General features: G+C 48.8%; 1 protein-coding gene across 6 annotated transcripts in view; it reads right to left on the bottom strand.

Moving 5' to 3' along the window:
• Positions 1–23490, bottom strand: part of RAP1GAP2 (RAP1 GTPase activating protein 2) — a 185617-nt gene that overhangs the window by 62762 nt on the left and 99365 nt on the right. For 2 of the 6 annotated variants that reach the window (XM_024735499.1, XM_024735510.1), the window contains exon 1: positions 3737–3868. The exons of the other annotated variants lie outside the window; for them this stretch is intronic. In XM_024735499.1, coding sequence (XP_024591267.1) covers positions 3737–3823 — 87 coding nt within the window. In that variant the 5' untranslated portion in view covers positions 3824–3868. Of the gene's footprint in view, positions 1–3736; positions 3869–23490 lie in introns of those variants that run through there. 6 annotated transcript variants of the gene reach the window in all.

Raw genomic sequence — 23490 nt, 5'->3', positions numbered from 1 at the left:
ACAAAACCAGTAAAAGCACAGCTGCTCTGGCCAAGGCAGAGCCCCTGATGTGTCACCTCTGCCTGTCCCTGTCCCCTGTCCCCAAGGCACCTTTTGGGACCCAAGAACTGGTGAGCAAAACCTAAAAACCATTGAACTGCAGCCTCCAGTGGCCTGGATGGGTTATTTTTAAAATCGTAAACTACGTAAGTCCAAACTTTTAACCTACTTTGGTGCCACCCTTGTAAACTCCAGGTAAGACCAAAAGGAGAAAAAGTGGAATGAAAGGGTGAGGGACTGAAAGCCCTACCCTAATAAACACATGCAGAGGTTGCCCCAGAAGTGTCCCCACTTCCCGTTCTGTAAAAACAGCTACACTTTTTTGTCATAAGATCACTGCCCACATCAGGGCACTGGCAAGCCACGAGTTAATGAGCGCCCAGAAGAGACAGTCCCCAGATGAATAGGAAACAAAAGAAAGCAGTGAAAAGGAAGCATGTCCTTGTCACTTCTTCATGCAGGGGCAGGGCATCCACCCTGCTTTCCTCTGCAGGCACCAATGGGCCAGAACTGCCTGCAGCCCCGTCACCCTTAGCATTCTCAGAGGAGAACCACCATGGAAAGGACCCTTGTGGAGTCACCTGCAGAGGCCTGGCCCTGCCGCAGACTCCAAGTGACCTCTCCCAGGCTAAACGTGGCCCATCAGAGGCAAAGAGTCTCTGACCCCCCAGCAGTTCAGGTTCCAGGGTCTGGAAACCCCACTTGTGGATGTACAGGGTTGAGGACAAGCTTGGGTCACCCACATCAAGCACCCTTGACCAGAAGCAGCCATCAAACGCCCAGCTCTCAAACCTATCCTTCCCACTCGTTCTGTGTATTCTTACCGACTCCAATCTCCAGGATACCAAGACTAATAGACATAAAGAACTTATTCAGATCGGTAAGGCTAGAAAGATGAGCAAAAAGAGGACAAGGAGGTAGAAACAATCAGCATTTTAAATACACAGACCTCTGACCCAACAGTTCCTCTTCGAAGAACGTGTACTGTAAACACACTGACAAGTGAACACAAAGACAGATACAATATAATGGCCATTGCAGCATTTTTTGTAACAGCAAAAAATGGAAACAGCTTAAATGTAGGAAATTGGCTAGAATAAGCTACATAGAATAAAATACAAATACTACGAAAGACTGTGTGCCAATAACTGAGATGAAATGAACAATTCCTAGCAATACACAAACTACCAAAACTGACTTGGGAAGAAACAGAAAATCTAAAAAGACCCATATTAAATAAAGAGATTGAATTAGTAATCAAAAAACTACCCACAAAGAGAAGCCCAGGTCCAAATGGCTTCAGTTGTGAATTCTACCCCTTAAAGAAAAAGTAATACTAATTCCTCACAAACTCTCCCAAAGATAGAAGAGGGAACGCTTCTCAACTTATCCCATAAGGTTAGTGCTACACTGACACCAAAATTAACATCACAAGAAAAGAAAACTACAGACCAGTATAGCTTATGAAAAGAGATGCAAAAATTCTCAACAAAATTCTAGCAAACTGAATCCAGCAACATAAAAAGAACTACCATTTGACCCAGCAATTCCACCCCTAGGTATATACCCCCAAGAGAAATGAAAACATATACTTAAAACATATGTCTCAAAAACTTGTACGCTCATGTTCACAACAGCAATATTCATAATACCCCCAAAGCGGAAACAACCCAAAAAGTCCATCAACTGTTGAATAAACGAATTATAGCACATCCATTCAATGGAATAGTATTCAGCCATTAACAACAACAAAAAAAAAAATGAAGTACTGGCTCATGCTGCAACATGCATAAACGTTGAATACATTATGCTAAGTAAAAGAAGCCAGACACAAAAAGCCACGTGATTCCATTAATATAAGATATCCAAAACAGGCAAATCTAAAGAGACAAAAAGTAGATTTGTGGTTGCTTAGGGCTGAGGGAAATGGGGGATTTGGAAGGTGATAACTAGAGGATATATGGTTTCTTTCTGAGCTGATGAAAATGTTCTAAAATTGACTGCGGGTAACGGTTACAGAATTCTGTAATTCTGTAAATATACTAAAAACCATTAAGCTGTGAACTTTAAATGGGTGCCTTTATGGTACTGAATTCTATCTCAATAAAGCTGTTCAAAAAGAAAAACTACTCAGTTATTCAAAAAGAAAGCAGTAGATCTATATTGCTTATATGAGGTGCTCTCCAAGATATATTAAGGGGGGGGGGTGCAAATCAGAACATCACATAGAATACGATCCCCTTTTAATAAAAACAAAACGTAAAAAGACCTATATGTATGTATATAAATGCATAGAAAATAATACAGAAGATACCTCACACTATCAAAAAGTGATTATATTGAGAAGGCGAAGAGAATAGTGAAGGGGGGTTTGCTTTATACATGGCCTGCTTCACAAGCAGGTAGACCTACATTACTGGCATAATTCAATTTCAAAGAAATAAGTTTTGGAAAGGAAAACAGAAAAATGTGCAAAGGACAGGAACAAACAACTTCCTAAAGGAGAAATATAAAATGACCAATAAACAATTGGAACATGCCCAACCTCCCAAGTTATGAAAGAAGTTAAGATAAGAGTAAGATAACATCTTTCACCTATCAGATTGGCCACAATTAAAAAGAAAATCCAGTGTTGGCAAGGACTGTAGGTTAAGTGTACACCTGGTACTTTCTGAAGGGCAGTTTGGTACTATGTGTCCAAAGCCTGAAAAACGTTCATGTATTTTGGCCCATAAACCCACTTACAGGAATTTACCCGAAACCAATATTTGGGCAACTATACAAAGATATGTATACAAGGATATCTGTCGAAACACTGTTTATGGGTAAAAAAAAAGTGGAAAGAGCCGAAGTACCCATCAATGAGGCAAAGAATAAATCATACAAGGAAGTATGCCTGTACAATAAAATACTCTGAGAGGAGATCTGTGTTGATTATGCTACGAGGAAGATTCACATTGTACTGTTAAGTGAGAAAAGTAGGGTTTAGAACAATGTGACCCCTTTTTTCTCAACATATATGTCTTCATGTTGAATACACACATCACCCCTCCAGAGAAAAATATCTTGAAGGATATATGTCAAAATGAGTTATAAGTTAAGGATAATTTTTTTCCTGTTTGCTTTTAAGTATTTTTTAAAATTTTCTATAACAATTATAAATTATTTTTGCAGTTAATCAACCGCAAAGATTTCAACACATAAGCAGAGGCTCTGGCATGCCTTTTTTTGCTTCTCCCAACTCCTGCTACATGCCTTTCCTGTACCCTCATAAGACGCTGTGCCCAAGGACCCAAGTTATACAGCCTTTTGTGCCCACAGAAAGCCCCTGAGTTCAGGCCAATTCATTTCCAGGTCTAACCATGGCCCTGGGTGTTATAGACTAAGAGTCACCCCCATATCCAGCTTACCCCCTGGGATCCATGTAAACTGGCAACCAAAATACCTTAGGTGTGTTCCTACACAATGTTCCTTGTGTTGGTTAATCTATTAACCCCAAATGATTAAGTGCTGGCAAGGCATGGACTGGTCACTGGAAGTACTAGGCAAGGGCTCCATTTCTAGGGTACTTGACCTTAATTATGAGACAAAGTTACACAGGGTTATGTTACAGATGACCAGTGGTTCAGAGGAGGCATGAAGCACTTCTTGCTGGGAGGTAAGGATATTAGTTCTGTACTGCTGTAGAATAAATTACCCCAAAACTTGGTGACTCGCAACAATGTCCATGGGTCGGGAATTCAAAAGTGGCTTCGTTGGTCAGTTCTGGCTCCGGCGGTTGCATTCAGAACGTCAGCAGAGGCTGCATCACCTGAAGGCTAGACTGGGATTGGAGGATCTGCTTCCAAGATGGCGCACTCACAAAGCTGTCAGCAGGAGGGCCCAGTTCCCCATCACACAGACCTCTCCATCGGTTGCTTGAGTATCCTCAAAACGTGGCGGCTGACTCCCCCGGAGCAAGTGATCCAAGAGAGAAAGCATGAAGGAAGCTATACTACCTTTACACCATCCTTTCCCTTTTATCCTATTCTTTAGAAGCTAGTGTCCACGACCAGCCCTCACTCAAGGGGAGGGGAATTAGGTTCTGAAGGAGAAAAGTATCAAAGAGCTTGTGGACATATTTTAAAACTACCACATCAAGGAAGTCTTCTTGTAAGAGGCTGGATTCCAACCAGACCTTAAAAGATAAACAGAAATCACTTGATAGAGAGGGTGGAGAGGGCATTACAGGCAGTGGTAACTGTGAGGGCAAAGGTGGAGAAGCACGGTGTGTACTCAGTGAATGGTGAGTGGATGAACCTGGCTGCCTGAGGCCTCTGGGTCAACATCCTTAAGTTCAGACTGGAAAGGAGGGCTGGGGTCTAGGCCTGAGAGATTCCAAACGCCAAGAATTCAGGCTTAATCTGGAAGGCGCTGGAGAGCTACTGAGGTTTGGGTACAGTAGAAGGATAAAGCCGTCCACAGTATCTGTGGGGGATTGGTTCCAGGACCTCTGTAAATATGTGAGGATGCTCAAGTCCCTTATTTAAAATGGAATAGCACAGTTGTCCCCTTTATCCCCCTTTATCCGCAGGTTCCACCAACTGGGGATCAAAATCGAAATCTTTAGTTGAATCTGTGGATGCAGAATCCATGGATACGGAAGGCCAACTCAACAGGAGGGAGTAGAATCCAGTGGTCAAAGCCAGGTATGGGAAGTGACCGACCTGCTACTGGCCGGCTGCGTGGTACAAGGCACGTGATTCAATCTCTCTTACTTCCCTCACCTGAAAGCGGGATCAGCCCCTGCCTTTCAGGGCTCATGTGAGGCTGAAGTAAGAACGTGGACAAGAAGTGCCAGGGCCTGGTCCACGGCCAGCGCTCAGTAAACAGCAACTACTATAAGGAACTATTAGAAAGTTCGCTCTGGAAACAAGCTTTGCCTGTTGGGAGATGGTCTAGTACCTTCAGGACAGTTAGCTTTTCCTGATTTAGCTTTTCTTGACCTCATTGGTCTTCCCAGAGGCAGCGTGTTTAGATTACTGTTAAAAATGGGTCTATTTCCCGAATGAAGATGCTCCGTGGCCTCAGGGCTGGCACAGGTGGTGAGATGAAAGGGCTGTGATTCAGCCTCAGCCCTGAGTAACACACTGGGTGGACAATTGCTGCGTGGACAGTGTCCAGGAGCAGAAATCAGCCAGTGGCAACTCGGCCCCAGCTGGCCTAGCCCCACTTCATGGTGACTTGTTGAACTTTCCAATGGGACAGTTCCAACCTTGGCAAAGAGCAAGTCTCCTTTTCCACCCAGAAGCAGGGTGACTCAGGCCAGCCTGGAACAGCAGCTCTGGCCACTGAGTCCCACCCTTGTCCACACCCCGTGAGGTTGCTTCACGCGGCCAAGGGCGCACAGCAGGCACTCAGTAAATGTTCACTGACTCACTGGCATCGTCCCACAGGCCCTTTAGGAGAGAAAGCCTAAAGCATTCTTCGGAAGGGGATCCCCCTCCATTGGGAAGCCAGGCGCTGGATTTTCACAGAGAAATGTAATTCAGCCTTCTCATCAATAGCAGCCCAGCTGTCTAATTTATTATTAGCAACAGCCATCAACACCCAAATCCGAGCAGCGGCCAGCATTTCCCCTTGGGCTCTGCTTTAACAGTCAGTCAAGTAGGATGTGAAATCATCACCGAGAGCCAGCACCCAGCCGGGGAAACCACAGGCTGGGCCCCAAGGTTCGATCCGGGTTCAAGCCGTGTCCTCCCACCTCTCAGTATAGAAACCGACCAGTCTTCCTTCAGAAGGACAAAATGCGTCCTTGCGGGGAGAAGGCCAGAGGAGGTCCGACACAGCAGGAACAGAAGTGAACAGGAACTGCAAGGCCAGTCTTGAGGAATCTTCCCGATGCCCCTACTTGTTCACTCTGGTGCTAGCCCCCTGCCCAGGTGGTGAAGAAGTAGAAGCAATGGAAGGGATAGAGCATGTGCGAGTGTAGCAGGGCCACCACCCCATCTCAGCACCCTGTGCCCTTCCCGCGGGCAGGAGCAGCCTGGCCTGCCTCTCTCTGGTCCACAGTGGCTCTACACGTGGACGTGACCTTTCCTGGCAGATGGGTGGCCACCTGTCCTCTCCTTCTTGCTGCATTGCAGGAAGGGCCCCCACCAGCACACACCCCTCCCTTTCTGACCCTAGTTGAAGTCGCACCCACTGCCATCCATCTGCTGCCCACCAGATCCCTGCGGGGGGTCCTGCCCTAGCTCTGGCCTCCTCTGCTTCCCTCCTGCAGGCAGGCTGTATTTGTGTGTGAGCAGTCTGCCCAGAAGGTACCACACGCCCACTGCTCACACACAGGATGAGGCCATCTGAGCGCCTGCACCTTGAAACAAGGCTCAAAACGGCACCGACTCACAGGGCTGTGGTGGGATAACGTGAGCCAGTCTGCAGAGCCGGACACAGCACCCAACGCAGAACTCGCTCCGTGCACAGCAGCAAGTGTCTCCTTATCCCACCTCAAGCCAGGGCATGCATGAGGAGGCCAAGGCATGTCAACAGCAACCAGAAACGGTAAAACAAGACGAGGATGGAGGACAAGGTGTCTTCCCCACCCCCCACAGTCCCAGGAGAATGGGATGGAGATGTGGGCTGGGTGGTGCTGAGGAGAGGAAGAAAACGGGTCTGAGCAGGTTTCCTCATTATACAGAGAAGGAAGACACCACAGAAGAAAAGGATTTCTGGAGAGTTTTGTAGAGATTTTTAGAAAGCTGGGAGAGTTGGGAACCCAGAGCACACACCCCATCAGGAGCCAGACCCGATGTGTCCCAAGCCCACCCAAGCACAGCACATGCTGCGCAGCCCTGGCTCTGCTGCTGGCTCAGAGGCCCCCATCCAGAGGACATCAGGATGAGGGCCAGCTGGCCGCCACTCTGGTTGCTGGAACCTGCAGAAGGAGGCAAAGGGTGGTTCACTAGAATAGAAGGTCCTTGAGGGGAGGGCTCTGATTATTTTGTTCACTGCTATATCCCTGGATGTACAGCTGCCTGGCACAGGGTAGATGCTCCAGAAACATTTCCTGAATGAATGAGAATGAATTGGGCAGGGGAGACTGACTCCTAGGCCTGTGGGTGGCCGGGGCTATCTCCTCAGGATGGCTACAGTCAGGGCAGGACAGGCCAATGCATGTGCTAGTAAGGGCTGTCTCTTCTCTGGCCACAGACTGTACCCCTCACCCTGGACAGCCAACAGTTGCATCCAGGTCCTATTCCAACCAAGCCTCTTTCCCCCCTCTCCCCTGTGCAACCTTCATGCTTCTCTTTCCCTTCTTTGGTCTGCCTTCATACCAACTCACACTGAACATAGCTCCTCAGCTGCTTGAGGCCTGCAGAGGCACAGCTTCAACTATGTCAACTTGGGCCAGGAGCATACAAGGCTCTCTATTACCTATGGCAATGGTGATACAACGGAATTACCAGGAGAGCGTGTTAAAACACAGGTTCCTGGCCCCAGCCCTAGGGAATCTGAATTTCTAACACATTCCCAGGTGATATGGATACTCCTGATCCAGGGACTACACTGTGAGAACCACTGACCTATGGAATTATAATGTTTAATGCAGGGGGTGTATGAAAGGGACCAACCTGGCCAGAGCAGAGATTGGGCAGGGAAGCAGGGTGGGAGGATGGCTGGTTTTTATAGGACAACTTAAAAATTATGCAGATTTATATTTAAATCTGTAAGAGAGGATTTGAAAATGCAAATGACTACAAGTACCAGGCAAGTAACATAAAAGAATGAAGAGATAATAAGAGATTGAATCGGTAATCCAAAACCTCCCAGCAAAGAAAAGTCCAGGATCAGATGGCTTCATGGTAAATTTCACCAAACATTTAAAGAAGAATTAGCACTAATCCTACATAAACTCTTTCAAAAAACGGAAGAGGAAGGAACACTTCTTAATTCATTCTGTGAGGCCAGCATTACCAAAACCATACTAAGAAACTACAAGGAAACAAAACTACAGATCAATATCCTTAATGGATATAGATGTAAAAGTTCTCAACAAAATACTAGCAAACCAAATCCAACAGCACATTATACATTGTGACCAGGTGGGATTTATCCCAGGAATGCAAGCTTGATTCAACATAAGGAAATCAATCAATGTAATATATCACATTCATAGAATGAAGGGAAAAACCACATAATCATCTCAGCTGATGCAGAAAGAGCACTTGACACAATCTAATACGCTTTCTTGATAAAAACACCCGGAACACTAGGAATAGAAAGGAACTTCCTCAACATGATAAAGGGCTTTTTTTTTAATCCACAGCTAACATCATGCTCAATGATACTGAAAGCTTTTCCCCTAAGACCAGGAACAAAACAAGGATGCCCACTTTCACCACTACTATTCAGTGTACTGAAAGTTCTAGCCAGAGCAATTAGAGAAAGAAATGAAAGGCATTCATATTGAAAAGGAAAAATAAAACTATCTCTATTTGCAGATGACATAATGCAATATAGAAAACACAAAAGAATCCACAAACACTACTAGAGCTAATAAAGGAAGCCAGCAAGATTGCAGAGTACAAGATCAACATACAAAAGTCATTTGTATTTCTATACACCAGCTATGAACAATCTGAAAATAAAATTAAGAAAACAATTCCATTTGCAAGAACATCAAAAAGGATAAAATACCTAGAACAATTTCAACACGGAGGTAAAAGATTCACACACTGAAAACTAGAAGACTTTGATGAAAGAAATTAAAGAAGACTTAAATAAATGGTATGACATTCCTTATTCATGGGTTGGAAGACTCAATACTGCTAAGATGGCAGTAATCACCCAAAGTGATCTACAGATTCAATCCAATCCCTATCAAAATCCCAGCTGGATTTCTTTGCAGAAATTGAAAAGCTTATCCTAAAATGGATGTGGGAACTCAAGGAACTCAGAAAGCCAAAACGTTCTTGAAAAAGAACTCACAATTCCCAATTCCAAAACTTACTACAAAGTTACAGTGATCAAAACAGTGTGGTACTAGCATAAGGATAGACATATAGACCAATGGAATAGAATTTAGAGTCCAGAGATAAATCCATGCATTTATGGTCAACTGACTTTTGACAAGGGGGTCAAGACTAATCGATGGGGAAAGAACAGTCTTTTCAACAAATGGTGCTAGAAAACTGGATACCCACATGCAAAAGAAATGAAGTTGGACACCTATACCTCAAACCATATACAAAAATACAAAAAGCAACAATCTAAACCTAAGAGCTAAAACTGTAAAACTCTTAGAAGAAAACATAAGTTAAATCTTCATGATCTTAGATTTGGTAATGGATTCTTAAATATGACACCAATAAAAAGGGAAATATAAATTACTGAACTTCATCAAAATTTAAAACTTTTGTGCTTTAATGGACACTATCAAGAAAGTAAAAAGACGACCAACATAATGGGAGAAAATATTTGTAAATCATATATCTGATAAGCACCTAGCATCCAGAATATATAAAGAACTCTTACAACTTAACAAAAAGACAAACAACCCAATTAAAAAATGGGCAAAGAACTTGAATAGACGTTTCTCCAAAGAAGATATACAAATTGACAATAGGCACATAAAAAAAATGCTCCACGTCATTAGTCATGGGGAAATGCAAATCAAAACCACAATGAGATACCACTTTCATACCCACTAGAATGGCTATAATCAAAAAATAGAAAATAACAGGTGTTGGCAAGCATGTGGAAAAACTGGAACCCTCATACATTGCTGGTGGGAATGTAAAATGGTACAGCTGCTGTGGAAAACAATTTGGCGGTTCCTCAATAAGTTAAACATAGAGCTGCCATATGACCCAGCAATTCCATTCCTAGGTAGATACCCAAAGAACTGAAAACAGGTACCCAAACAAACACTTGCACAAGAATGTTTTCCACTTGTACACTAAAGAGCCGCACTATTCACACTTGCCAAAAGGTGGAAACAACCCAAATGTCCATCAATTGTTGGATGGATAAACAAACTGTGGTGTATCCACACAACGGAATATCATTCAGGCATAAAAAGGAGTGAAGTGCTAATAAATGTTTCAATGTGAATGAACCTCAGAAACATCCCATGTGAAAGATGCCAGAGACAAAAGGTCACATACTGTATGATTCCATCTCTGTAAAATATCTGGAATAGGTAAATCAATCCATAGAGACAGAAAGCAGATGGGTGGTTGCCAGGGGCTGGAGTTGAGGGAGAATGGAGAGCAGCAGCTTAATGGGATTTTATTTGGAGGTGATGGAAATAGTTTAAAACTAGGTAGAGGTGATGGTTGCAAAATATTGTGAATGTACTAAATGCCACTAAATTATACACTTTATTTATTTTTGATGTGGACCATTTTTAAAGTCTTTATTGAATTTGTTACACTATTGCTTCTGTTTTATGTCTTGTGTTTTTTGGCCCTGAAGTACATGGGAACTTAGCTCCCCGACCAGGGATCGAACCCGAACCCCCTGCAGTGGAAGGCGAAGTCTCAACCACTGGACCGCCAGGGAAGTCCCGAATTATTCAGTTTAAATGATTAATTTTACATTGTGAAAATTTCCCCTCAACAACAACAAGAGTTGGGGGACTGAAACAATGGTAAACTGAAGAGTACATGCTCCTTCCAGAAAAGGCAACTGCTGCTCATCTCTGCCAGGCTGCAAGAGGAAATGCAAGCTCGATGTTACCAGAGTTTTCAACTTTTCAGGATAAGCCAGAAATCCAAATTTGTAGGTAAACTCTCCCAACTTCTATGCATTGATAACCAATTAAAAGTTTTTAGGACTTCCCTGGTGGCGCAGTGGTTGAGAGTCCGCCTGCCGATGCAGGGGACGCGGGTTTGTGCCCTGGTCCGGGAAGATCCCACATGCCGCGGAGCGGCTGGGCCCGTGAGCCATGGCCGCTGAGCCTGCGTGTCCGGAGCCTGTGCTCCGCAACGGGAGAGGCCACAACAGTGAGAGGCCCATGTACCGCAAAAAAAAAAAAAAAGTTTTTAAAATCTCTACGTAGACCAAACAAAATTCATCTATGAGCCAAGTCAGTCCACAAGACACAATTTCCAAGCTCTGCTGTGTACAACAGGGAGCCATTGAATGTTCCTGAGCTGGAAAATGAGAAGATGTAAGGAAAGTGTAGGGAGCCCCAAGGTATCCTCTTTTGGGCACACGTGACATGCCAGGCACTGGGGCACTGAATCAGTGCCACCCCATTAGTACAAATGCCACCCCATTAGTCCCAGGGAGGGATGGTTAGAGGGGTGGAAGGGGTTGAGTGATTAAGCAACTTGCCCAAAGTGAACACACTTAGTAAAAGGCAGAAGCCAGATTCAGGTCCAGATCTATCTGAGTTTGCCAACTCCACATCTCAACGTGCGTGTCTGACAGACATCTCAGACTTAACTAGGCCCAATACAACACTCCTTAACTCCTTTTTTTTTATCATTAACTCTTTCCCTCAAAAACTTTCCTCCACCTTAGCCAGTCTCCCCATCGTCCACCCATCCTGACGCTCAGGAGAAAACCCCCAGGATTATCACTGATTTCTTCCTCATTCCCCACACGCAACAGACCTGCAAGTCCACTATCAAAACATATCCCAAGTCTGAGCACGTCTCAGCAGCTCCCCCACCTCCATCAGCTCTCACTGCCCCTCATCAGGACCATGTAGCAGCCTCCCGGCCTGCACACCAATGCCTTCCTAATCAGCCCCCCGGACAACAGCCACATGGTCTTTCTGAAAGATAAATCAGATGACATCCGTATCCACCTTAAACCCTCCAACGCACCACTCCATATCCTGCCAAGGTCCAGGGGTGTCAGGCCATTTCAGTTTGTAACAGTGTCACCAGGCTCACACCCTGCCCCCCATTCCGGAGCCAGTGGTAGCACAGCCTGAGATTGGGGGACTCCTTGGTCCAACCCGCTAACAAGTGTCCTATCACTCCCCACACTCATCCCTAAACTGTCACAGCCCGGGAAGGGAAAGAAAGGAAAGAACACAGCCCACACCCACCTGCAGCAGGTAGGTCGTGAATGAGAAGAGGCCAGCAGTTCCAACCTGGCTGAGTCAGCCTGGGCCCCCATGCGCACAGGGGCCTGGCACAGATGAAACAGGGGGGCCCACAGAGCCTCCAGGGACTGTCTGACTTGGCAGGAAAGGACCTTAACTCCCAGGCCAGCAGGAATGTCACACACAGCACTCCCAAGTGTCACACTAACAGCACAGCTCGGAGGCTCTGTGACAGGACAGAGTCCCCTGCCAGGGCCATCCCAGGCACACAGCACAAAGGGGAGAGGGCTGGACCCACAGGGCTGGCCCGCTAGCTCCGAGTGCCTGGAGCCAGGCGGAAGCCCAGCTACAGAGTCCCTCCCTCTCTCACCCTGGCACCCCACCTGGCACAGCCTGCAGTTGGCTGAGGGTCCCCTCAGGCCCTCACCCAGCATCAGGAAGCCTTGACAGAGGAGCACAGAGGTGAGCTCTGCCCGGCTTCACGCCAGGACCGCCACACCAGGGAGGAAAGGCTCTGGTCCCCGATTCTGTCCCACGCCCTCCCATGTCCCCTCCACACACACAGTCCCCTCTGTCCCTAATCTCTGTTCCTCCTTCCCCTGAGTGACAGGTGGCTTCCATACCCCACGATAGGCCAGCAGGCACCAGGGGCTCCCTGCCAGGTGACAGCAGGAGGGGTCCTGGCTCCTCCCTGACCCAGCCACTCCAGGCCACCTGTGTGGACAGGCACTGCCCCATAGCCCGGGTGCACTCACCAAAACGTTCTTTAAGAAATCCATCATCTTCCACTAGTGCCTTCCCTGGCGAGTCAGGGGCCCCTGAATGTCTGTCTGAGCACCACTGTGGCTGTGGCTGCTACCACCCCAGCTGCTGCTGCTGCTGACGTTGAACAACTTCCTTAAGATTAAACAAGGAACTGCAGGATTTGGGTGTCCGCCCGGAGCTATTATTCCACACTGACTAGACCTGACCTTTGACCCCTCCTTTGCCAGTGCTGTTTTTCTAGGGAGCCCAGGGCTGGTGGAGCCACCACACATCATACGTAGTAAGGGCAAGGGGTCCATCCCAGGGGAGAGGCACCATGGCCAGCAGGTTTTAAGGGGAGACCCCTTTAGGGGTGTGGGAAAGTCAGGGTGCAGGAAGCATTCCTGTCCTTCCATCCTTAACTTTTTTTTTTTGGTCCTGCCATGCAGCATGTGGGATCTTAGTTCCCTGATCAGGGATCAAACCCATGCCCCTTGCAGTGGAAGCACAGAGTCTTAACCACTGGGCCACCAGGGAAGTTCCTCCATTCTTATCTCGAGTGAGTTCTCAATGCTGCTGGCCTGTGATGCGTGACGAGAGGAAAGGCTGGGGTACAGGATGCTGTGGGACTCAAGGCTGGGACCTCAATTCTCCATCTACGAATTGAGAAGCTCCATGTGTCAGGAGAATAAAAACGAAGTAGAAGAAAGAAAACAGGTGCCTGCACCTTTAAAGGCATTCACATGGCCCTCACAGAGCCCAAAACTTCCTACTCAAAGGTTTGAAGAAACAGCTAAAAGAGTAAGACATGATTCCTTTGCAGGTGGGGCTTGTAGGAGGGGGCAGAGGCAAGGTGAACTGCTTTCTTTCACAAAACAGCCTGGGTTTTGTTCTTTAATCACTGCATGTATTACTTCGGTTTAAAAAATTTTTTAATGTGCCTTAAAAAAGAGAGCGATCCTCACGTCCTGTGGCTCTCCCACAAGGAAAATTAAAAATAAATAAAGCAAATGGCTTGGGAAAACTCATACTCCAACTACGGCCCAGGGCCCAGAGCACCGAGTGATGTGCTATTAACAAGAGGGAGAAACCAGGCCCCAGAGCTCAGCCCAGGGCTCACCTGGGTCTTGGAGTCTCTTCCAACACTAATAAACACATCACATTTAATATCTATCCACAACCCTCGGTCCTGTTCCAGCTTTGGGAGAAAAGCAATGTCCCAGCTCAAAAGGAAAGGAATGAATTTTTAAATCCCTCAAAAGAAGGCAGCATGGCGTGGAAGAAATAGCCCTGGACTTACTGTTCAGCAGACAAGGTTTTAACCCACGGCTCTGCACCTTACAAGCTGTGCAAGGCTGGTTACTCAGCCTCTGAGCCTTAGTTTCCACATCTGTAAAATGGAAAAATCTGACCCCCTCTGCACAGTGGTTGTAGGATAAGGTATGGCGTATATAATATGTCCAGGGAGGAGGGGGTACAAATACCCTCAGTAAATGGCAACTATGATGATCTTCATTCCTTCATCCCAGTGCAGGCTCCGTACTCACTCTTCATGCCCCGGCCCCCAAGACAGTGTGAAAAGTACCCCACCACCTGCTCAGCCAAACCCAGGAAGCCGATCTTGTCTCTGCTTTCCCTCCTCCAGCCCAGCCTGCCACCAGACACACAGCCCACCCCCTCTGTCCAGCGCAGCCCCATCCTGTGCTTGTTTGAGCCCCAGAAACCACAAGAGCATCAGTGGGAGATCAGAGAGGCCAGGAAGTGTCCCCAGGGACTGGGGGAAGGCACAGCTCAATCGAGGTCAAAGAAGGTCTTGGCATGAGTCCATCCCTGGGGGCTTCAAGTGACAGTGAAGGTCAGGGAAAGGGGGATGTGAACTGAGCCATCTCACACATTTGGAGGAGTCACGTGCTAGAGGAAACCCTGGCTACAGAGAAGGCTGGCAATGTCCATTCCAGCTCTTACAATTCTGATATAAAAGATCATGTTAGTAGAAGGGATGTGATCAAGCTCACCAGCCTCCCTGCCCCAAAAGGGGTCCCACTGGGCTGTCCCTAATGAGCCCTTCTCTCCTTCCCCAGGAGAAAGGAACCCTGGATAAGGCTCCTGCATCCTCAGTATCCTCCCTGCTCCCTCCCACACCTGCTTCTGGCTCATCTGCATTCCTGCTCTGGGCCAATGAGTCAATACCAGGGCCCCACCCCACCACCCCACCCTTGCAGCCAAGCTCTCCAGGACATGCCACATCCAGAACACTTCTGCAAGGCCCTTGGCCACAGCATACCAGGGTCCATGAAGCCTTGTGGTCCAAGCCCCTGCCTCTGCACAGGAACACATCCAGAGGCAGCGAGGAAGAAGAGAGATAGGCAACTAACACACTGATTCCCTCTGGGCCAGGCACTGGCTTGGGGCTGGGGACCCTGGGAAGATCAGCCTCAGTCCCTCTCCTCCTACCTACTCCCCTTTACGTGGTTGACTCCTACTTGTCCTTTAGGCCTTAGCTTGAAGGTCACCTCCTCCAGGAAGCCTTCCTGGCATCCACCCCTCCCCCAGGTAGTACTCCCATAGTATCCTGCATATACCCTATCGAGTCACTTATCTCTCTGCATTATAATTTCTCATTTAATTAATTGTCTGTTTCCCCCACTTCATCTGTTAACCTCAGCACCTGGCACATAGGTGTTCAATAAATACTTGCTGAATGAAGGACTGAATAAAGGAACTGACTTCCATCTAAAGACTAAGACAATCACAGAAGTAAATAATTAGAGCTCAATAAAATAGGAACAGTAATGGGAGTGCCAACGCCTGTATGGACCCAAAGAGGAGTGGACAATGGCTGTGCTGCAAGGGAGGGACCTTCCGAAAGGGGCTACTCTCCCTATTTTGCAGCTAAGGCCGTGGAGGTACGAGAAAATCAAGTCCTGCATCTCAGGACACACAGTGGTAGAGCAGGAGTCAATATCCAGGCCCAGGATTCATTCCCACTACCTCCCACCTGACCCTTATGATAATCCAGGTGGGGAGGAGGTGAGAAATGAACTCAGAGATGTCAGCTGACCTGCTTCAGGTCACACAGCCTGTTAGTAGCAAAGCCAAGTGTTCTAGGTGAAAGATGGGATGCGGTGGCGAAAAACGGAGAGGAAGAGGGGGGACAGGGAGGGAGAGAAGGTACGTGTGTTTGTGCTAAACTCAGGGGGCAGGAAGGAGACTCCAGGCGAGGAGGCCCACAGCCCTTGGCAGCGTCATGAGCAGCGGTGGTAGCATGACCCCACACTGGCGGCCTCTCCAGGGTGGGCGAGGGGTAGGGGAGTGCACATGCCAGGAAAGTGAGCCTGGGGACAGGCGAGCACAGAAGAAGGAACGAGGGCCAGAGAGACCAACAGCCGTTCTGGTGGGGCAAAAGTGCCCACTGACCACTGGGAGACGGGAAGGAGAGATTATGGTCTGAACACATTTCCCCTCTGTTAAATTAGCCTCCAAGCCTCTGAATGAGACCTCTCTTCCTTCAACACCAGGAAACCCACAGTTAAGAATGCCCAACAGTAATTTGATTATAAAAAACCCTGCCTGCAGCAAGGCCACTGGGATCAGCAGGGTTTCCCTTCCCTGCCTGTAATTTTTCACCAGCAGCTGTGGTCCGGTAAAAAGAGCACGGGACTGGGAATCAGACAGACCAGCATCCACATCCCAGCTCAGCCTCTGGCCAGCTGTGACCTCAGGCCCCATTCTCGTCATTTGTAAAGTTGGAATAATGACCCCCACCTTCCTGTTGACAATGAAGTGAGATGACAAATGTGAATGCACCTAACACAGGGACAACAATTGATCAACAAATGTCAGCTGGCTCTAAATCTGTTGGATTTATGGGATTAATTTTGTGACGGGAGCAGCTGACGTTTACTGAACTCTCACTATGGGTGCCAGGCCCTTGACAAAGTACTTTGCGTGTATCCTCTTATCTAATCCCCACGAGCACCCACGAGGCGGTCACTATTACCATCCCCACTCTCAGGCGTGAAAACTGAGGCTGAGAGTTAAAAAACTAGTCAATAGGTGGCATCAGCGACGCAAACACAGCATCCAAGCGTTGAACCACCACACTAACAGGGCTTGGATATGTTGTTCAGAGCCGCTGATTGGTCCACATGAAGCAGGATGCTCAAATCCCACCCTCAAGTCTATCCTCCCTCAAGTCTTTCTGAAACCCCTCAGTCAGAATTCCCAAAGCACGTGACTCGACTTGGGTATCATATTCGGTTTGGGGTTTTTTGTCTGTTTGGTTTTTTCAGCCGTGCCACACGTTTTGCAGGATCTGAGTTCCCCGACCAGGGATTGAACCCGGGCCCACAGCAGTGGAAGCACCAAGTCCTAACCACTGGACTGCCAGGGAATTCTCCTTATATTCTGTTTTATCTGAATGGCTACTAGGACTGTCTGATCTTTCCCCTTAACTGAAAACTCCTGGCAGGCAGAAGCCATGTCTGCACACCCCAGAGTTGTACACATCCCACATTTCCTCAAATTTTGAATGACACCCATCATAAGATACATACTATTTTACGTACCACTGACAATGCAAAAACACCACCAATTACAAACTACGGCACTATTGCTAGTGAAATGCAGCCTGATTTCAGAGATGTTGAATGATACGGGCGGGCGGGGGGCGGGTGGAAGTATGTCTTCACAGCGATGAAATACAGTAGTAGATACTCAGTAATTATTTGTACTCAGTAATTATTTCTCAGGGTAGGAGAAAGAATGCTAACTTGAAACCACAAGCCTCAGGTTTGTGTCTTACCAGCTGGCTAAGGGGAGAGGGCTGCATTTCTCTAGTTCTCTTCCATTGTGGCTGTGAGAACCACAGTGAGTTCAAGAAAGCGCTTTATAAGCTGTAAAGTACTGTACCAACCTACAGTGTAAACGGTGTGAAGAGGAGATGATAGGCACCCTCAGCGGTTATGAGAGACACCAGCAGACCCTGTGTGTGTTTGCAAGGGGCTCTGTAAGCGTGTGGCTGCCCTGGAGCAATCCAGCCCTGTCTTCTAGGAAATAACTGGTATTGCTGCTTCCAAGCTGTCCCTACCTTGGAACCACTAGACCCCAGCCCAGCACTGGTCAAGAAGTCACGGTGTGCACACCATGGAGGTTCTCCAAGCCAGGGTCTGGGGTGCCAGTTGGCAGAGCTTCTGCTTCTGATCCAGTCTGCGGCCTGAAACTTCCAGTCTTCCAACAGAGTTGGGCTCAGCTTCAGGCCTGAGTCTCACCGTGGGGGGACTGGAAAAAGAGCCTATGAACCTCATCAGGTTACTTGAAATAAACCTTGCTGGGTCTGCAACAGGGTGAACTGGAGGGTTAGGGACCCTGGGGGCAGCAACAGCCTCAACAAAGGCTTGGTGACAGAAAAGTGAGGAGGAGGTGAGTCTGGCTTTGGTCTCACCAGTGGCCATACCTGTGGCCCAGGCAAGAGGCCCAGGTCCCCCTGCTTGCATCTGTCCAGAGGAATAGGAAATAAAGCAACACTGAGGCTGAGAAGGTAGGACCAAAGAGCAGTGTTGGCCTCCCAGAAAATTCTCTGCTTCACTCCCAGCCCCCTTGTCCCTGAAATGCAATGGCTGGTGCTCCACAGCTGTGTCTCTCCTAACTGGCATGGGTGGGTGGGTGTCTAGCTGAGTGTCAGAGGCACGGTTCCCTCCCTCCATCACACCTTGGTGGCCCTTGTTCCCCAGGCAAGGTTCCTGCATAGCCAGCGTCCTTCCGACTCATCCTCCCGACTTATCCTCGCACATTACTGCACTTCCTTCCCCTCTCCCTCTCCCTTCCCCTCCCAATTCTGCCCACTTTCCTGCTGGCTCTTTGAGGGTAGAAACTGCAGCCACGCTACCAACGCACCTGGACCCTGGGTTTGCAGCAAAAGCAGCAGAAGCCCAGCCACCACCTCTCCACCTCTCCCTCCACAAAACAAGTTTTAAGAACCAAAGAATATGAATATGTATGTATATGTGTGTGTGTGTGTGTGTGTGTGTGTGTGTATCTGAATTACTTGGCTGTACACGTGAAACTAACACAATATTGTAAATCAACTATACTTCAGTGAAAAAAAATAAAATAACCAAGCACTAAGGACCCTGGGACCGATTAGTCTCCTCCCCTAATCCTGGCCCTGATGTGTGCCTGGGAGAGAAAAGAAGCTGCAGAAGCTCCTGGGTTTGCCACTCACAGAGAACCCATCACAGAATGAATGGGGAACCTGGGGCCCCCCAGCAGACCCTGCTCCTCTTCCTTGATCCCAGAAGCCGCCCAAGCCTCCCCCTCCAGGTGCCCCCACCCATGGGCATGTCCCTGTCCTCTTGGCAGAGTCTAGTGTCATCTCAGGGACCCATGAACATACCCGGCTACCGCTGGGGAGGTGTCCTCATGCTGCCAGTCACGTGGCTGTGATCGCGGCTCAGCTGACTCACCTCCGAAACAAACGTTCGTCCTATTCTCACTACCCAGCTCACCCCTAGGGTAGTTTGGGCAAGACTGAGTGAGTGCAAGGACGCAACCTCACACATTTCTAAAGTAGGAGGTGCCACATACCAAGACATATAGCATATACCAACATACCTTCTCCACGGGCCTCTACCTTCTCTGTGCCTCAGTTTCCACACTCATTACGGAGTATGCAAGGTAGCCGCTCTCCCTTCCCCTACATCAGGGCTGAGCTGTCGTCCCAGAGAGATCACTAGGTGCCCTATAGCCAGCAGCAAGCTGTTTGCTGCTCCCAACACCCTCCTGCCTACGAAATGTCCCAAATGCACCACTTCTATTATAAGATGAAGAAAAACAAAGCTCCCCACCCCCCATGCCCGCATCAGCACTGTTAGTAAGTGGCAGAAACAAGGTTTAGAGATTATCTGAGTCAGAATTTCAATGATCTGTGCTCGCCTCCACCCAGGACAATAGGTTACTGGGATTTCACTGGGGCCAGTCCCTTGCCTAGCACGTAGCCGATTCTCATCAGATGTACCAGGCTGAGAACTGAATAAATCAATACGTGCTTTGTGCTTGGCTGAGCAAAGGGCAGTATCAGAAAAGAAGTCATGGGGAACTGGCAACTTTGGGGGCTCACGCTCCCGGATGTGCCTGGGAGATGCCATCTGAGGCATCCCACCTCAGCCCTGGGCAGCCCCCAACCTGCCCCTCCCCAGATGGCAGGAGATGGCAGGAGATGGCAGGAGGAAGGACGCAGGGGGTTTCACTTCAGACTAACCTTCAGGAAGGGGATGTTTGCAAATTGCACGTTCTTTTCCTTCCCCATCTTCTAGTTAATGATCACCTAAATAAATGCTTCGGTCCCAAGTGATTCTAACAGTGGGTCCCCGAGCTCCAACAGCCTAATTATACATACACAGCACGGGGGACTGTGACGCTGAACAGCTCTCTTCCCCATAAACCATATGTCAACTAACACGACTGCCCTGCCCCCTTTCGCCAGCTGGGGCTGATGAACGGGGGTGCTGGGGCTAATGAACGGGGTGCTGGGGCAAATGCAGGCCCTCACAAGGTCTGGGGTAGGGCCGTTGGGCTGCCTGTCCCAAGCCAAGCTATCCTGGCTGGGGAAGCATTCGGGGGCAAACACTCCCACCAACGCAGAGTCCCACAGCGCCCACCTCCGAACAGTCCCCCCAAAGGCACGATGGTACAACAAAGAGCTACCCAGACATTCACATTCACCCCACGTAAACACTCAGGCAAACACACACACCTAGTCCTCGGGGGGCTTATGGGCCACCAAGGCAAGGACCGTTAGCCAGCTGCACACGCCCTCCTGCTATAAACAGCTATCATCTCTTGCTGTTTGCAATCTGCCTGCCCAGTGGTCCCCTCCTCAAAAGCAGGCAGACAACAAAGGAGGCGCGCAGAGGGAAGGAGGCACGAAGTTGAGACCTCAACCTGCTTCTCACAATCCGTCCCTTTTCCACCAAAAGAGATCCGTGCGTCCAGCAGACACTTTTTTTAAATTTATTTATTTTATTTAGTTAGTTTTGGCTGCGTTGGGTCTTCGTTGCTGCGCGCAGGCTTTCTCTAGTTGCGGCAGGCGTGGGCTACTCTTCATTGCGGTGCGCGGGCTTCTCATTGCGGTGGCTTCTCTTGTTGGGGAGCACGGGCTCTAGGCATGTGGGCTCAGTAGTTGTGGCGCATGGGCTTAGCTGCTCCGCAGCATGTGGGATCTTCCCAGAGCAGGGCTTGAATCCATGTTCCCTGCATTGGCAGGTGGATTCTTAACCACTGTGCCACCAGGGAAGTCCCCAGTAGACGTTTTGGAAGTGGTGCTGGTGCCTGGCTCAGAGAGCTTGTGTCACCTTTCAGACCTTCCCTGAAGCTGTAGGCTGGGCAGGACTGAAACAGCAGAGGAGCCTGTGAGGCTGGGAACACGGGACACATTCTGACCCAGGCCTGGTCTCCCCTAAGGAGGTCTCCAGGGACACCCGAGTGGGGAGGATGGAAGTGGGCACAGTGGTGGGGCTCCAGCTCCTGGCAGCCTGACCCCCTGGGTCTGCCCAGATTGCTTAGCAGGCAGCTGGTGGGCTTGTCACTGCTCCCCAGTTCCCCCCAGCCTACCGTCTGGTGTTGATGGTATAAGCCACAAGGGGGCCAGGTGAGCCATATGGAAGTTCCAGACCCACAGGTGGAGATCCAGGTAGTTCCCTGCTATGTGGATGGATGCGGCCAAGACAGATGATTGCAAAGCAGATCTATCTCAAGAGAGCTCTGGCCTCTTCCAGTCCCACACACATTTCCAGGCTCCTTTCAGCTCCCCAAAGGGCAGGTGGCATGCTCTGGTCCCAAGACACAGCCCCGTTTACACTGAATTGGGAGTTCCTTTGGCCACATGGCTATGCAGAGGGAAGGGTGAGTTGGAGCCCAGGGAGTGGCCAGTCTGAAAGGGCCACCAGGAGGTGAAATCATGACCCTGCTCTCCCAGGCCTAAAGGATAAGTCATGCAGAAGGAAGATGCATTCGTGATTTTGGCTGAACCTACATGGCTCAGGCTGGGCACTCACCCTCATGACCATCCCCCTCCTAGAACCACCAAGCAGTCTGGATCTGTTCTGCCCAAGGAAACTGTGTGCCGAGTTGTGAAGGAAGCCTGGTGCCTTCGAGGAGCAGGGTGGTCATGGGGTCCTAGCTACCAGGAGGGTAGCCTGACTGTACACATGGGAGACCCCGCCTCCAGCTGGAGCAGACAGAGTCACGGTCTTCCTATGCTTGGCCACTCTGGTCAGCTGTGGAATTCCGCACACCTTAAGCAACAGAGTCTTCCTGCCTCCATCAGTCGATAAATCTGGCCCCGCAGCTCCCCTAAAATTGCTCGTCAAGGTCACCAGTGACCTCCATGTTGCCAAATCCCAGAAGAACTTCTCCCCTCATCTTCATCCCTTAGCACCACTTCCTCCTCCCTGCAGCATTCTGGGGTTTCCTTCAGCTCTCCTCGCAGGTTCCTTCCTCTGTAGAGACCCTCAAGGCTCAGCCTGGGACCTTCCCTCATCTCTGTCTCTGCTGCCTTCCCAGGGTACCCATCCATTCCCCTGAATTTAATTCCATCTCCATGCTGCTTCCCCTACATGAATATCTCCAACCTTGACCTCTCCTTGGACCTCCAAATTAACATCTCCAAATGCATACTTGATTTTTACACTTTGCTGTCTCATGGGGATCTCAAACTTGGCATGTCCAAAACAGAGTCCCTGATCTTCCATCCTGAACCTGTCTCTCCGCAGGCTCCTCCTCAGAAAAATGGGACCCAAACCCACCCATTGCTCAAGTCTCATCTAGGATGATGAGACATCTAGATTCCTCCCTTTCCCTCACCTCCTAGGTCCAATCCACCACACCTCCTGTCGTCTCGACTTCCTCACCATAACTCTAATCCATCCATAACTCTCCATCTCCACTGCCAACACCCTCCTGGGTTCAAGCCCCCTTCGCTTTTTGCCCGGACTAGAGCCACAGCCTCCCATCTGGGCTCCCACCTTCCCCTTCTGCTGATCTATAGCCCATTCTCCACGTGGCAGCCAGAGATGAATCAAATCACTCTGCTGATCAGGATCCTTCCCAAGACCCACAGGCCTGGATGCTTTGCCTCTCGGCAACCTCCCGCCTCGCTCATCCTACTCCAGCTGCACAGGCCTCCTTTCTGTTCTTCCAAAGCATAGACACACAAATAACAAGGACCTACTGTACAGCATGGGGAGCTATATTCAGTATCTCGTAATAACCTATAATGAAAAGGCTCCTTTCCTGGTGGCGCAGTGGTTAAGAATCGCCTGCCAATTCAGGGGACACGGGTTCGAGCCCCGGTCCGGGAAGATCCCACATGCCGCGGAGCAACTAAGCCCATGCACCACAGCTACTGAGCCTGCGCTCTAGAGCCTGCGAGCCACAACTACGGAGCCCGCGTGCCACAACCACTGAAGCCCACACGCCTAGAGCCTGTTCTCCGCAACAAGAGAAGCCGCCACAATGAGAAGCCCAGGCGCCGCAAGGAAGAGTAGCCCCCACTTGCCACAACTAGAGAAAGGCCGCGAGCAGCATCGAAGACCCAACACAGCCAAAAATAAAATTAAAAAAAATAAAAAGAATATATATATATATATATATATATACACACACACATA

The sequence above is a fragment of the Neophocaena asiaeorientalis genome, unplaced genomic scaffold, assembly GCF_003031525.2.
Source record: "Neophocaena asiaeorientalis asiaeorientalis breed wild unplaced genomic scaffold, Neophocaena_asiaeorientalis_V1.1 scaffold129, whole genome shotgun sequence".
Lineage (NCBI taxonomy): Eukaryota > Metazoa > Chordata > Mammalia > Artiodactyla > Phocoenidae > Neophocaena > Neophocaena asiaeorientalis.
This window is presented reverse-complemented; position numbering and strand designations above follow the sequence as displayed.